Below are 15,040 nucleotides of genomic sequence, written 5' to 3'. Positions count from 1 at the left end.
AATGGTTCATAAGACACATATAGAATTTTATGAAGTATTATGTACCTTTGAATAGAAGATTAATAACACAGATAATGCTTACACGCTGACACAAGAATGGAAAAACAAATGGACACTTAGATTCTAGATTTGATTATACAAGAGATTCCAAAGGTATCAGGTCAGTGACAATTAGGAATGACCAGAGGAAGAAAAACTCTAATAGAAAGGGAGGTGGGGAAAGAACATGAAAGATAATATGCACATTGGACGGGGGGTGGAGAAATGAGCAGGAATAAGAGGAGGCATCCAGCAATGCGTAACAAAGGGAGGGAAGCCTGCGCAGGAACGAAAATGAACAAAAGGAGCTGTATGAGGATTATATAATGACAGACTGTTACTCGGTATGCCAATTAAAAACAAAATCATGAGTAACTCTACTTGACCATTTACTGGTAAAACAACTTGGAACAAAAACCAAGGTGAAAGTATAGAAGAAACCAAATAGAAAAATGAGTGTGCCCATTAGTGGAAGTTGCGGGGGAAGGAAAGAATAATAAGCAGTAATATTGTTAATAGTATACATCTATAAAATAACTATGTAACAATTTTTTAAAAGCAGTAAATGATATAAATTCGAATTTCAAAAATTCAAGAAATATTTCAAAGCAAGCATAAAAATATATATGCAGGCAATAATATTTCATTATGAAGGTTATGCTAAATAAAATTAATTTATCTCATCAGAAACAAACTTTAAAAAGTGGATGAAGGAACCCCAAATGGCGAACATAGAGCAGGAAAATATCATGAGCAAAAATTCGGCATAATTACTATTTAAAGTACCATTGAGTCATAGACTAAAGATCGTAAATCAAAAATAGGAATGAGAGGAAAGAAGCGAAGGCAGAAATGGAGAGCATAGAGAGGGATATGCTAAGAGCAGAGAGAGATTCAAGAAATAAGATGCAGCCATAGAAAACCATCTGAAGTGAGTGGAATGAACACTGGTAACCTAACTATCTCTGCCTCTTTTCTCTCAGTTTATACAAGAAAAGCTTTCTGTCAGCCCGATGGGGTCCTTGTGTTGATGTCAGCTGAAGAAAAGCATGACCTTGACCTGTTTCTCTGACCTTTCCCAAGTTTGACCAACCCCATTTCTGTTCCAGGAACAGGGGCTACCCAAGCTACATGGGCTGCCTCAGTGCCAAACCACAAGTGGGCATATCCAGGCCAGCTTCGCATCTTGGTCTGTGTTCCAGGCAGGGAACTATAGATGCTATGGCTCTTTCAGAATTCTTCCACATCTTGGTCAAACCCCAAGTTGACCCTGTACCTTCCTGTCACGTAGAGAAGACTTCATATATACTTCATTATATCTTGTGACTGATGAAGAACCAACTTGAAGCCATGTCTCAGAATCCTCCAATCGATGATAGAGAAAAGTGCATTTGACGAGCTCCAAAAGCACTGCTAGTGAGTCCTAATTCACGTGTCAATGCTGGAATTCAAACACTATAATATCGTTTGTTATGTACCATATTTAAACTCTATATCTCACTCTGAAATGTGTGGTAGAATAGGTCGGTGCTGGCCACAAAAGGAATCCAGTTGTCATATACATTTTCTGCGCTCTGTATATATAGCGACCGATCTACCCTTCCCTAGTAATGTGGAGAAACGTCGTCACTATTTATAGTATGAGGGGTATTTATGAGATGGGAAGGTACTCCATCATCTCAGTTGATACTTTGTTTATTCTGATTTTCAAGTCCAAGAAATTCCCAATTGATTTGTCTACAGTGAAATAAAGTGTTCTCAGATATGAGATATATAGTGCCTAAATTCATTCATGATGGTCACCTCCCCTATTCCTTATCTAATCCTTGCGTCACTATTCGAGCGAGACGACAACCTACACGAAAGCTTAATTTCCTCTTCAATATCCCTCTATCACATAATTTTGGAAATTCTCTCAACGTCTAGCGAATTACATACTATGCTCTTTCTTCATTGAGGGAATTTTACGTCGTCTACATGATATGGCCGACACGAACAACTATCTATGGGCCAATATTCAAAACCCATACTTATTTAACCACGCATGTTTCTTATATAACAACCATACCATATATTTGCATTACATTTAAACCATATATTACACATCTCATTATTGCATAACCAACCCACAACATATTATTAAGAATCTGTAAACATTAACCCAACACATCATATATTGGTTGGTGTTAATGGATACTCGCAAGATACGCCGCACCTCATGGACAGGATTAGTGATCATGCTTGATAGGTGAGCCTCAACATGCGCAAGTAGACGTACATTGGGAAGGGTCCCGAAGCTCCTTTTCTCCTTCATCTATATCAACCGATGTGCAGAGGGAACTTGATCTAGACAGAAGGAACCACAGACATTACCAATGCATTTGTGTCCAATCTTAGAAACCTTTTTTATTGAAAAAATAAATCAAAAACACTGGAATTTGGTTAACCCCCTTGTATATTCAAACAGCACATGGTATTAATCTAAAATAGTACATGAGATAGTAGGGGGGAGTAACTTCTCCTTACACCATATTGTACGTCCGTACAGAGTAGGACTTTGGCCTTTACCCCACAACTGGGTACAACCTGTGTTAGATATATCCACAGCAATAAGGGATAAAAAATGATTCCTGGGAAAGAGCACAAATGTTCTATGTTCCCTTGCCGGGGGAACACAAGGGACACAGATGGAAAGGCTGCCGCCTGACATGTCCCAACGTGTGGTTCTTGGCACTGAAATGCAAAGCCCACTTGTAGGCTTGGGGTACCCCCTGTCCTGGGACCCAAAAAATGCAAACATTGTCTTCAAAACTGAAGGTTCAGGAGAAAACGTCCAAAGTTCATTTGTTTTTCTCCTTGAACTTTCCCCCACCACCAAGGAACCCATCAGGGGCTGAACAAGGGGAAAAGAGTCTTTGTTATAAACCTGAAGAGGAAAAAGAGGCAAAAGATAGGTTAGTTTACCAGTGTTCATTCCCTCCGTGTCTCCTTGGACCGCTGCATCATTTCTTTTGGCATTCATCCTTCTCTTGCCTTCTTTTAGACTTCCCCGCCTCATTCTATGTCTACCCATATTCTTCCTTCCTCTCTTTCTCTCCATCTTCTATTTTTTATTGTTACCCATCCTTAGCTCTACTGACCTCATCCGTACCTTAAAACTATATTATGCCATTTTTTGCTTTCAAGAATATTTCTTGCCCCTCATAAATTTGCATTGGTTCATTCCATCCGAAATCTTTTAAAACAAAGTTGGTTTTCTATGAAGGGAGGGCATAATTTTTCTTATTAAGGCCACAATTAACCTCAGTAATTGAAATTATTTCATATTTGGCATTGCAATAATCAATTTTATTGCTTGCTTTGAAAATATTTCTTAATTTTTGAAATTGAATTATATCATTTAATGCTTTTAAAAAATTGTTACATATTATTTAAATCAGGATGTATACTATTAACAATATTAATGCTATTATTCTTTCTTCCCCCCAACTTCCACTAATCACACTCATTTTTCTAATTGGTCTTCTCTATACTTTCACTTTTTTTTCCAATTGTTTTACAAGTAAATGGGTTCAAGTAGAGTTACTCATGATTTTGTTTTAATTAGCATACCGAGTAACAGTCTTCATTATATAATCCTCATACAGCTCCTTTTGTTCATTTTCTTCCCTCTTCCTTCCCTTGTACAGCATTGCTGATCTCTTTATTCCCCTCATTTCCTCCTCCATGTCATATATCTTTCATTTCTTTCCCACCCCTTTCTATTAAATTTTTCTTCCTTGGTCACTTCCTAATTTCATGACCTATAACTTTGACATCCTGTGTATAATAAAAATCTAGAATCTAATGTCATTCTGTTTTTCATTCTTGTGTCCGTTTACATATCTGTGTTAATTAATCTCTCTTTTCAAAGTACATAATACTTCATAAAATTCTATATTTCTTATGAACATTGTCCATGGTGATCTTTCCTCTCTTGTTCCACTTAGTGTGTGTACTGCTCAAGGGTGATCTGTCATCTGCTTCCTAAGCACTTAGTTTAGAATTTGTTTTTCACGTCTGCCTTTATAAATCTTCTACCAAGAGAACCAGACATATCATGTGTCTGACAAGCTCTTTCTTGAAATATTTAATATTTGTTATAATTTTTCCATCTCTACTATCAAAGTTTCCATGCAGGCTTCTGTCTTTGTGTAGATTTTCTCTTAGCACACATTTCATGTTTACTAATTTTCAGCCCTTCCTGGGTTCCACCTGTGTGAAGGCTTAAAGACTCATTAAGTACCAGCCCAATTAAGTAGACTCAGGTCAGACAAATGATGTTTCTTGCTCTTTTGGTAGACTTCTGATAGAGGTAAAAGTGAATAATTTTCTGAATGTCAGTAGAGATACTTCATACTCTCTGGTTCATATTATGCTCACCTAGTTGTCATTTTCTGTTTATATCTACTTCTGATTCCTTTGCACTTCCCTGTATCTGTGCTTTATGTTATAACCAAGGGTCTGTTCTTGTGTATTTCTTTTCATTGTCTATGCCAGTAAAACACTTAACAAGGTTGCCTTTATATAAATTATTTACACTCCTTTTTCTGGTGACCTTGCACAGTTTTTAGTGTATAGAATATTTTTCTGTATCACAAAGAGAATGATGAGCAGATAACATGTTCTTACCTGTGATCTTTATGTCAATGGGGTCACCAGATTCAGACCACTCATATGGTGTGTGATTGTAAGAACCATAGCATGTGTATGTCCCAGCATCATCAGGTGTCACAGGACCTATTGAGAAGTTGGCTTGGGAACCCCAATGATAATGTTCTGCAGAAAGCTCGAAAGAGTCTTTGATTGTTCCATTTTTATGTGATGTCAAAATGAAGGTTTCAAACATAATCTCTGAATAACACTCCAGTGTCACCTTCTCTTGTAAATTCACCAGGGGAGGTTGTAAGGCCAAGAGGAAAGGCTTCCTGTAGACTCCTAAGAATAAAAAAAAATTGTATGAACCTGATCAAAATCTCTGTGTCATTGAAGACCCGTGGTTCCCATCAATTGGTCTGTTCTCCCTGTTAGTACTCCAGTTTACCTGTTTTTGTTTGCTTCTACTCTGGACACAGACTCCTCCATCTTTGGGTCCATTTCCCACTTATTTGACACTAGGATTAGCACAATATCTTCCCACTGGCTTGTGATGACAATGTGTCTTTTGAATCTTACTTCCATAGGCCCTATTGTCTTTTTCTAAGACTGGATAGTGCAGGAAACATGGCAAGCTTCACACCAGGCTGCTTTATGTGTCTTCTTTATGCAACTTTTGATTAAGTATAATCCTTGGCAGGATAAATGAATTAGTATTGAACATAGTTATAAGGGAAAGACTTCTAGCTCTCACTGTGGTTCAAACCTCTATAAGGCATTCCTAATCCAGAATCATGAACATTGTTTCCTCCAACACATTGATGAATTAGCATCCTGATTTTACTGCACTCAGAGCATCCCTTTTTTGTGACTTAATTTGCTTTTTACTTGAATTCCTATATTATTTTCTAGTTGCTAACATAGCAAATTACAACAAATTTGATTCTTAAAAAGAATACAAGTACTGTAGAGATCAGAATTCTGAAAAGCCCAATGGCATAAATCAGGTCTCTTCAGGGATAGTAACTACTGAAATCACTAGGAAAGCATTCATTTTTTGCCTTCTAGCTTCTAGAGTCTCATGCTTTCCTTGGCACTCAAACCCTTCATCCATGTTTAGAGTTAGCAACAGGGTATCTCTCTCACGATGATATCTTTGGCCCACAACTGAATTTTTCCTTTTTTTGTTACATCAACCCTTGTAGTTCTACAGACCTGAAATAATTCAGGATATTCTTGAATCCTGATATCAACTGGTTAAGATCTGAGTTCCACCCTCCAGCCCAATTTTCCTTGACTTATTTAACACACAGGAAGCCTTAGGGACTAGAATAATGTGTGATGTATATTTTATTATGCCCAGAACATTATATATTTGTCTGTGTTTAATATTCCTTTATGAGTCCAAACCTCGTAATAAGACTGTTTCTGAAAATTCCAGGGTTGGGAGATTTGGGGAAATGAAAGGCACTCAAAACATCATCTCTAACCTGAAATTATGATCTTCACAGGGTCACTGTTGGCTGAAATTTTAATAGGGTAATGATCATTGAAACCATAGCATCTGTATGTCCCTGCATGTTCTGTTGTCACAGGTTCAAAGACAAATTTCCTCTGGAATGGTCTTCCATGGATGTGAGGGATAGGATTACCAAGCTCTTTGTACAACTTGAATGTGTAATAGACACTATGAGAGTCACATCGAAGTTCCACACGCTGTCCCAAAGGAACAATATGGCTTGGCCAGGCAGAGAGGGAAGGCTTGTCATGACTTCCTGCAGGGGAATGCACAGAGAAAAAAAATTTAATGATGTTCCTTGCATCCATGTGAGAGGCTGAAATGTTCAGGAGATTCAGAAAGTAAACAAACTTTCTCTGTCATGGAAAGGTGAAACATTCAAGAGTCATCAGTGGCCCTTCCCAGCTCTATAGAAAGAGTGAGACCCTGGACCAGCTGAGCTTTGAGTGCTGATGTCTAAGATCTGTTGGGCTGCCTACAAGTTGTGCACTGAGCTCCAGGGTTTTGGCTTCGTGATAATCACCCATATTGGGGTGTGCTTTAAGTGAGGTTTGAGTCACCCTTGCTTCTGTGAGTAACCCCTCATCCACACTGCTATCAGTAACAGAGTAAATCCATAGATTCATAGAGTTATGCTTTGGTGCAATCACTGTTTGGTCTGCCTTGGATTTCTTTTTTTTTTAAATTTATTTATTATGTATTCAGAGGGCACCAGATCGAATTATAGATGGTTGTGAGCCACCACGTGGTTGCTTGGAATTGAACTCAGGACCTCTGGAAGAACCTCTGAGCCATCTCTCTAGCTCTGCCATGGATTTCTTTCATGAGGTGAGTCAGTTTGTATGTGTTGTACACAATAGGGTCATTTTGAAGAGATGAGTGTGAAAGACTGTGGTTTTTAGATAGTTATGTTTTCCATGGACTCATCTGTTTTAATGTAGAGCACATAGGGAATGTCAGTAATAGGAGATATGTCCTCATTGGAGTAGGTGTGGCCTTGTTGGAAGTATGTCACTGTGGAGGCACGTTTTGTGGACTCTTATGCTCAAGCTATTAACAGTGTGAAACACAGTCTCAGTCTGCTGCCAGTGGATCAAAATGAAGAAATCTCTGCTCCTTCTCGAGCATCATCATCATGATTGCCTACACACTGCTAGGTTTTCTACCATGATTTAAATGGACAAAAACTCTAAACTGTACATCAGCCCCAGTCAGATGTCTCCATTTATTAGAATTTCCATAGTCATGGTGTCTCCTCACACAGCAATAGAAACCCTAAGACAAAGATTGTAAGTGTTATCCAATATAATATATCTACATATCTATATATCTATATATCTGTATCTCTATCTATCTATCTATCTATCTATCTATCTATCTATCTATCTATCTAGCATCTATGATATATCTTTCATGTTATGATATTCTAGCTGAGAATTTTGAGTTTGGAATCATGAAGTAAATTTCCTCATTATAATTTAAAAAGAAATTACACCAGAAGTTTAGCAGGAAAGGCTAATGAGATTGAGATGATAGATAATAATTGATACCACCAAGGATGCAGAAAATGGCAGCTCTTGATTCACCAACTTTAGAAATCTAACAATATTCTGATTATAAATATATCATGAATATTCCAAAACTCATGGATGATGGAGAGGTAGCCCCCAGGAGCACAGAATTAAGAAGATTTATAACATTGATGAGGAAAGAGTCTTTTGAACTACTTTGCCCCTTATAAAGTACCTTTGAATGTATGTACTTCTGTAAAAATTTTTACATGGGTGTAGTTAGTGTTATTGGGATGAAATGCAAAAGTATGTACATGTGTAAAAATTGTTATTCACAGAGGTTATACAGCTCTTTTTTCTACACTAAGTGTGATAAGCTAGAGGCTAATATATAGTTCCTCCATCATTTCAAGTCTCATTTTATGTGAAATGTTGGTAGTATAGTATAGCACAGCAACTTGTTTATTTGTATTTAGAATGCATTTGGACTCATAATGGCCAGCCCATGAATCTTGTTCATTTATCTGTATCCACCTTGTGGATATTCCTGAGGAATGAGACAATAGCTTTGTAGTGAAGACCATGTAGACTTCAAGCTATACTACCAGTCAGCTCTGGTAGACATCTTGCAACACTGGCCACCCAGCAGCCATCATAGATCCTTGCCAGAGAATATTCTTTATTGCAGAGTGTTTCCCGGCCTCTTAAAGCACCAGGAAGTACATCCAGCAACAGGAGCTGATCTCAAATTACAGGAAGGAACCCAGCCCAAGTATAGAAACTGACACCAAAGTCAGTCAATCCAGGGTTGCAACAAATTGACCTGACTACTATCACCAGTTATACTAAATAGTAAAGGTCTGCTTACTAACAGTGAACTCCTCTAAATGACAGAGGATTTCATTATTATTAGTGCACAGGCATCCACATATAAGAGCATAAGCATGGAAATCAGAGATGTAAAACATTACAGAGAACAATGGTGAGACTCAAGAAGTAAACACAAAAAAGGGAGACCTATAAACCCCATGATGAATAATTCCCAGAGTGTTTTTTAATTAAGTTACAGAAGTATAAGAAACCACCAACAAAACATGGGCAGATATAAGCTGCTCATGGACAGGCCAGAACAGTCTGAAGAACAGGTGAAGGCCACCATCAGCAATGAGAACAGATAGGCTGCCCTCCAGTATATGTAACTCTCCAACTCAATAGGTTCAGTTTCCCAAGATTCAATATACTGCTTCTCTTCTTGACCTACTATCCAGCAAAGCTTTAAATCACCATATATGGGAAAAGCAACATTTTCCAAGATAAAGTCAAATTTGAATAATATCTGTCTCCAGATCCAGCTCTACAGAAATACTAGAAAGACATTTGCTTCCCAATAACACTAACTACACCCATGTAAAAAGAGAATATAAACAATTTCAAACTATAAAGGCAAATAATGAAAGAACATATATGTTCACGTACTTGCTAACACACACACACACACACACACACACACACAGAGAGAGAGAGAGAGAGAGAGAGAGAGAGAGAGAGAGAGAGAGAGAGAGAGTCTACCCCTACCACCACCAAAATAATAGGAATTAACCATCATTGGTCATTAATATTTTTCAATATCAATGGACACAATTCCTCCATGAAAAGATCTAGAGTAGCAGAATAGTGTGAAAACAGGACCCATTCTTCTGTTGCATACAAGAAAAACCCCTAATATCGAATGTAAACATCACCTCATTATCTCAGAATAAAGCACTGGTCAAAGAATTTCTAAGCAAATGGATATAAGAAGCAGGCTGGGTTAGCCATTCTATTATCAAACAAAATAGACTTCTGTGATGGCTTGAAAGGCAATGGCCTGAAATGGATTGGGCCATTAGGAGGAGTGGCCTTGTTGGGGTTGCTGTGGTCTTGTTGGAGGAAACTAAACAGAGAAATACTGGAGCTAACAGACATCGTGTCCCAAATGAACATAATAGCTATCTACATCACATATGACCCAAATGCTAAAGGATATACCTTCTTCTCAGTACCTCATGAATTTTTTTTTTCAAAAATTGACCACATACTCTTTCACAGAACAAGTTTCTACAGATATAAGAAAATTGAAATAATCGCTGTATTATATCTGACCACTACAGATTGAAGCTGGAATTCAGGGAAACAGAAACAAAAGAAAGCCTGAAAACTCATAGAAAGTTAAGAACCCTATACAGAATGAAAACTGGGTCAAGATCAAAGTAAGAAAGAAATGAAAAACATTACACAGTTCAATGAAAATGAATGCACAACGTACCCAAACCAATGGGACACAATGAGAACATTGCTAAGAGAAAAGTTCATAAATTTAAGTGCCTCCATATATAAATTAAAGAGATCTCATATTAGCAACTTAACAGCACATCTGAAAGATCTAGAACAAAAAAAAAATATCAAACACATCCAAGACAGCAGGAAATAATCTAACCGAGGGCTGAAATCAACAATGGAGAAACCAAGAAAATAATACAAAGAATCAATGAAATGAAGAGTTCATTCTTTGAGACAATCAACAGAATGGATACTACCTTGTTGTGGGATGTTCTGTATGCTGTGAATATGTGTTGCTCCTATTGGTTGATAAATAAATGCTGATTGGCCAGTAGCCAGGCAGGAAATATAGGCAGAATAAGCAGAGAAGGAGAATTCTGGGAAGAGGCAGGCTGGGACAGGAGATGACGGCCTTCATTCTGGGAAGCAGCATGTAATGACACACAGGTAAAGCCACAGAGCACATGGCAACAAAAAGATTCACAGAAATTGGCTGAGTTTAAGTGATTATTTAAAAAACGGCTATGGGGCCGGGCGTTGGTGGCGCACGCCTTTAATCCCAGCACTCGGGAGGCAGAGCCAGGCGGATCTTTGTGAGTTCGAGGCCAGCCTGGGCTACCAAGTGAGCTCCAGGAAAGGCGCAAAGCTGCACAGAGAAACCCTGTCTCGAAAAACCAAAAAAAAAAAAAAAAAAAAAAAAAAAAAAAAGGCTATGGGTTCCATGGGGCAGGGCTGGGGAAACCTTTCACCTACACCACCTAATCCAAACTAACTATTAGCCAGGGAGAGAATATACAAATTAACAAAATCAGAAAGGAAATGTGGGACATAACAACAGGCATCTAAGATAACAAAGGCATCACTAGGGCACACATTAAAAACCTGTAATCCACAAAACTGAAAAACCTAAAAGAATTGAATAATTTTCTTATTGTTTACCATTTTCCTAAGTAAAAGCATGGTCAGATAAACAATATAAAGAGCCCTATAACCCCCAAGGAAACAGAAGTTCTCCATTAAAGTTTCCCAAAGAAAAAATACAGAGTCAGTAGATTCCAGTGTAGAATTCTTCCAGCCTTAAGAAGAGCTCATGCCAGTACTCTTTAAATTATTCTTAGAAACAGAAGTAACATTGCCTCATTTTATGAAAGCACAGTCACCCCAATACCCAAACCATAACAAGTTTCAATATAATTACAAAATATAATTACAGGCCAATTTCCCTCATGAACATTGATGCAAAAATATTCCACTAAATACTAACAAAATGCATCCAAGAACACATCAAAAAGATCATCCACAAGATCAAGTAGGCTCCACCACAGAGATGTATGGGTGTTTCAACATATGAAAATCTGTCAATGTAATCTACCATATACTTCTGAAAAAATTCCACATAATTTTCTTAGGAAATGCTGAAAAAGTCTTTGAAATTAATCTAAAAATTCTTCATGATAAAGGGATATTAGGGATACAAGGAACACACATAAATATAACAAAAGCAATATACAGAAGGCCTTTAGTCAACATCAAATTAAATGGAGAGAAACTCAAAGCATTTCCATTAAAATCAGGAAAACCACAAGGTTGTCCAATTTCTCTGTATGTATGCAATTTGGTACCAAATCTACAGAGAAACTCTGTCTTAAACACCCCCCCAAAAAAGAGGTTAGAGAGGTTGATTGATAAAAAGACAGAAATATACAACAGAAAAAAGAGCATCTTCAACAAATGGTCTAACTGGATGTCTACATGCAGAAGAATGATAATGGTTGGATAACTATCACCCTTAAAACTGAAAGTCTAAGTGGATCAAAGACTTCAACATCAAACCAGAAATATCAACAGATGGGGGCAGATGCAGCGATCCACACCCAAACATTAGGCAGTGTTCTAGGAAGCCCAAGAGGAAGGAAGGATTGTAGGAGCCAAAGAGAAAAAGGCATCACCAGAACATGACTCAGTGATTCAAGTAGGATGGGCTCCTGGCCTGCAGTTACAGAGACTGAAGAGTCCATCAGGGAACTTGTATGGGTCTAAGATAGCTAGTGTGCATATGTGTTATGGATATGTAACTTAGTGTTTGTTCTTGGACTCCTAGAATTGGGAGTTGATGCTATCTGTGATTTTTATACCTACATTTGGGACCCTGTTCCTCCTACTGGGTTTCCTTGTCCAGTGTTGATACAAGCATATGTGCTAGGCTTAGTGTTACTTTTTTGTTTTTTTCAAGACAGGGTTTCTCTGTGTATCTTTGGGACTTTCCTGGAACTCACTCTATAGCTCAGGCTGGCCTCGAACTTACAGAGATATGCCTGCCACTGTCTCACAAATACTGGGATTAAAGGCATGTGCCATCATCACCTGGATTAGTCTTACTTTTAGTGCTTTTCTCTGTTGATGTCCTAGGGAGCTTTGCTCTTTTCTGAAGAAAAATGAAGGAGGGGTAGATCTGGAAAAGATGTGTGTGTGTGTGTGTGTGTGTGTGTGTGTGTGTGTATGTGTGTGCGGGCTGGAGAAGTGGAAGTAGGAGAAACTGTGGTAGGGTTATAATATATGAGAGAAGAATAAAAAAAATCACTGTCAATTATTAAGAGAATAAAACACATATAAATCTTTAGAGCAATCAGCCACTGACAAAAGAGAAAATACGCCATTTGTTTTTCTGGGTCTGGGTTACCTTGGTCAGTATAACATTTCTTAATTTATCTATGTCAATGCTAATTTAATTGTTATTTAGTTTTGAACAGTATTCCACAGTGTACATGTGTTAAAATTTCATTATCCATTTGTCAGCTGAAGGAAATTCAGGTTGTTTCCTTTTCCTGGCTATTGAAAATAGAGCAGCAAAGGTCATGACTGAATAAGCATTTATGCCATAGGACATCAAGTTCTTTTGATACATTCCAAGGGATGGAAATGATGTACATAGAATAGTTATGTAAGAAATTCTCCATATATTTAATTTACAATGAAAAACATCTTTTATAAAAGAAAAAAATGCACTCTATGAAAAAAGAAACTCTGGGTAGAAAATGTTTTGAAATTTTGAAATGAATCACCAACAACATAAAAATTTTGTAAACCACCCCCACAGACAAAAAATCAGCTACAGAATTGGAAGAATATATGGGCCAGCTTGAGTCTAAGTGGGCAAAGGCTCTTTCTGCCAAGCTTGACTCTCTGAAAACCATCGCCAGGATGCACATGGTGAAAAGAGAAAATTGATTCCAGCAGGTTTTCCTCTACCTCCACATTAGTGTCATGGTGCATGTACACACACACACACACACACACACACACACACACACAAACTCACACTAACACATTCACCAAATAAATGTAAAAATTAGAAAGTTAAGAGAACATTCCAACAGTTTACTTGATTATAATATAGGAGATGAGTGAGCCTAGATTATGTATTACATGATCTGACATGTAAATACAAAACCTGAATGAAAATAAATTAAAACCATCCAAATATCAAATTGAAAGTCATAAAAATTCAAGAAAGGGTAAAGGAACATTGAAGTTTACATGGGAGGATGGAGGTGGAATGTAGAATGAGTTTTGGGAGCAGAATGAACATTGTTACAGATATTATATAAATTCACAAAGAAATTGTAAATATTTACAAAAACACAGAAAAATAAAGCTTAGAAAAAAGGAGAGAAAAACTTACTTAGAGAAAATACTGTACAACTCTCTTGAGACATGAAGAAAACAGAAAATGGTCAGGTTAAAGATGGTCAGATGACATGAAACAAATTCAAACCAAATCATGTAGATCACCGAGCATGTAATTGTCATGAGAGATCCTGACATCAGATTGACAAAAGAGGAAAAGAACATGGGTGACTTCCAGTACAGCTAATGTCAGACTTCTGAGCGAACACCTACAGGACACAGGAGACCAGGATGACCAGCTGAGTGGAAAAAGGGAAAACTCTGACTATAAATGTCAACAACACTCTCCTTCAGGATGAAGTATATAAAAAAATTCTCAGAAAACCTGTAGCAGACAGAGTTCCTCACAGCAAGCTCAGGAAAATCTGTGGAATCTCTCATGCTGAAATAAAGGCTGGCTATATGTTAGCAGGTGTTTTAGTTGCACCACTTGAGAGGCAGAGGTGAATATCTGAGTTCAGGTGTAGCCTAGCCTATCAAGTAAATTCTAGGATAGTCACAGCAACACAGAGAAACTCTGTGTTGAAAAATAAGAAAGTAAAATTTTATCCAATATACATTGATTCCTGACTCAGCCAAGAGCTGTATCTGAGACAATGTATGAAAGAGCTGAGTGACAGGTTTTCAGAGTCCTAATTTCACAATCCAGAAGGCTCACCAACAAGTCACTCACAGAAGCCAGCAGCCAACACCCTGTGATGCCTGCTCTCCTGTTAGAATGAAACCTATCTATTGCAATGGATAGTATCTCAATATTTAAAGATGGACTCACCTGCTTGTGCCAATGTCCTGAGGACTAGGAAGAGGCCTGGAAAGAAAAAGTCATGATGAACTCATCTTTCTCTTTTCAGGAACCTGACCATCTGACATCCCTATCCTGTTGGTCCTCTGTACATTAGAATCAGAATAAGTTCTGATCTAAGTTAAGATGAACTCATGTACTAATATAAAACATGGACGACAGTGTTTCTGCTGTAGGCAGATTCAGCCTCCCAGGACGTTATTTCCACCCAGTTATTCCACACCATCTATTCCCAGCAGGACTCACCAGTACAGATCAGGTTTAGGAGCACAGACAGCATGGTGCTGCTTTGGCTGACAAGAGGCAGAACCAGAATAAAACTTATAGGATGTGAGAGCCTGGAGGTGTCTACCTGACCACAGCACGGAAAACTTACCAACAGAAACATCCGCTCTCACCGCCTCATTCATTGTGTGTATGTGTGTGTATGTGTGTGTGTGTGTGTGTCAGGGTTTCTCTGTAGCCCTGGCTATACTGGAAAGCACTTTGTAGACCAAGCTACGTTGGCTTTGAATTAAAAGCCCCACC

General features: G+C 37.9%; 1 protein-coding gene across 1 annotated transcript in view; it reads right to left on the bottom strand.

Moving 5' to 3' along the window:
- The window catches only part of LOC114689433 (killer cell immunoglobulin-like receptor 3DL1), a 21,308-nt gene extending 6,475 nt beyond the window's left edge, over positions 1-14,833 (bottom strand). The window contains exons 1-4 of the mRNA XM_037202167.1: positions 14,759-14,833; positions 14,483-14,518; positions 6,165-6,449; positions 4,711-5,016 (exon numbers count right to left, since the gene is read on the bottom strand). Of these exons, the coding sequence (XP_037058062.1) occupies positions 4,711-5,016; positions 6,165-6,449; positions 14,483-14,518; positions 14,759-14,792 (661 nt within the window). The 5' untranslated portion in view covers positions 14,793-14,833. The remainder of the gene's footprint in view (positions 1-4,710; positions 5,017-6,164; positions 6,450-14,482; positions 14,519-14,758) is intronic.
- Positions 14,834-15,040: the final 207 nt, after the last annotated feature.

This window comes from Peromyscus leucopus, chromosome 1 (assembly GCF_004664715.2).
Source record: "Peromyscus leucopus breed LL Stock chromosome 1, UCI_PerLeu_2.1, whole genome shotgun sequence".
In the NCBI taxonomy this organism is placed as follows: Eukaryota; Metazoa; Chordata; class Mammalia; order Rodentia; family Cricetidae; genus Peromyscus; species Peromyscus leucopus.
This window is presented reverse-complemented; position numbering and strand designations above follow the sequence as displayed.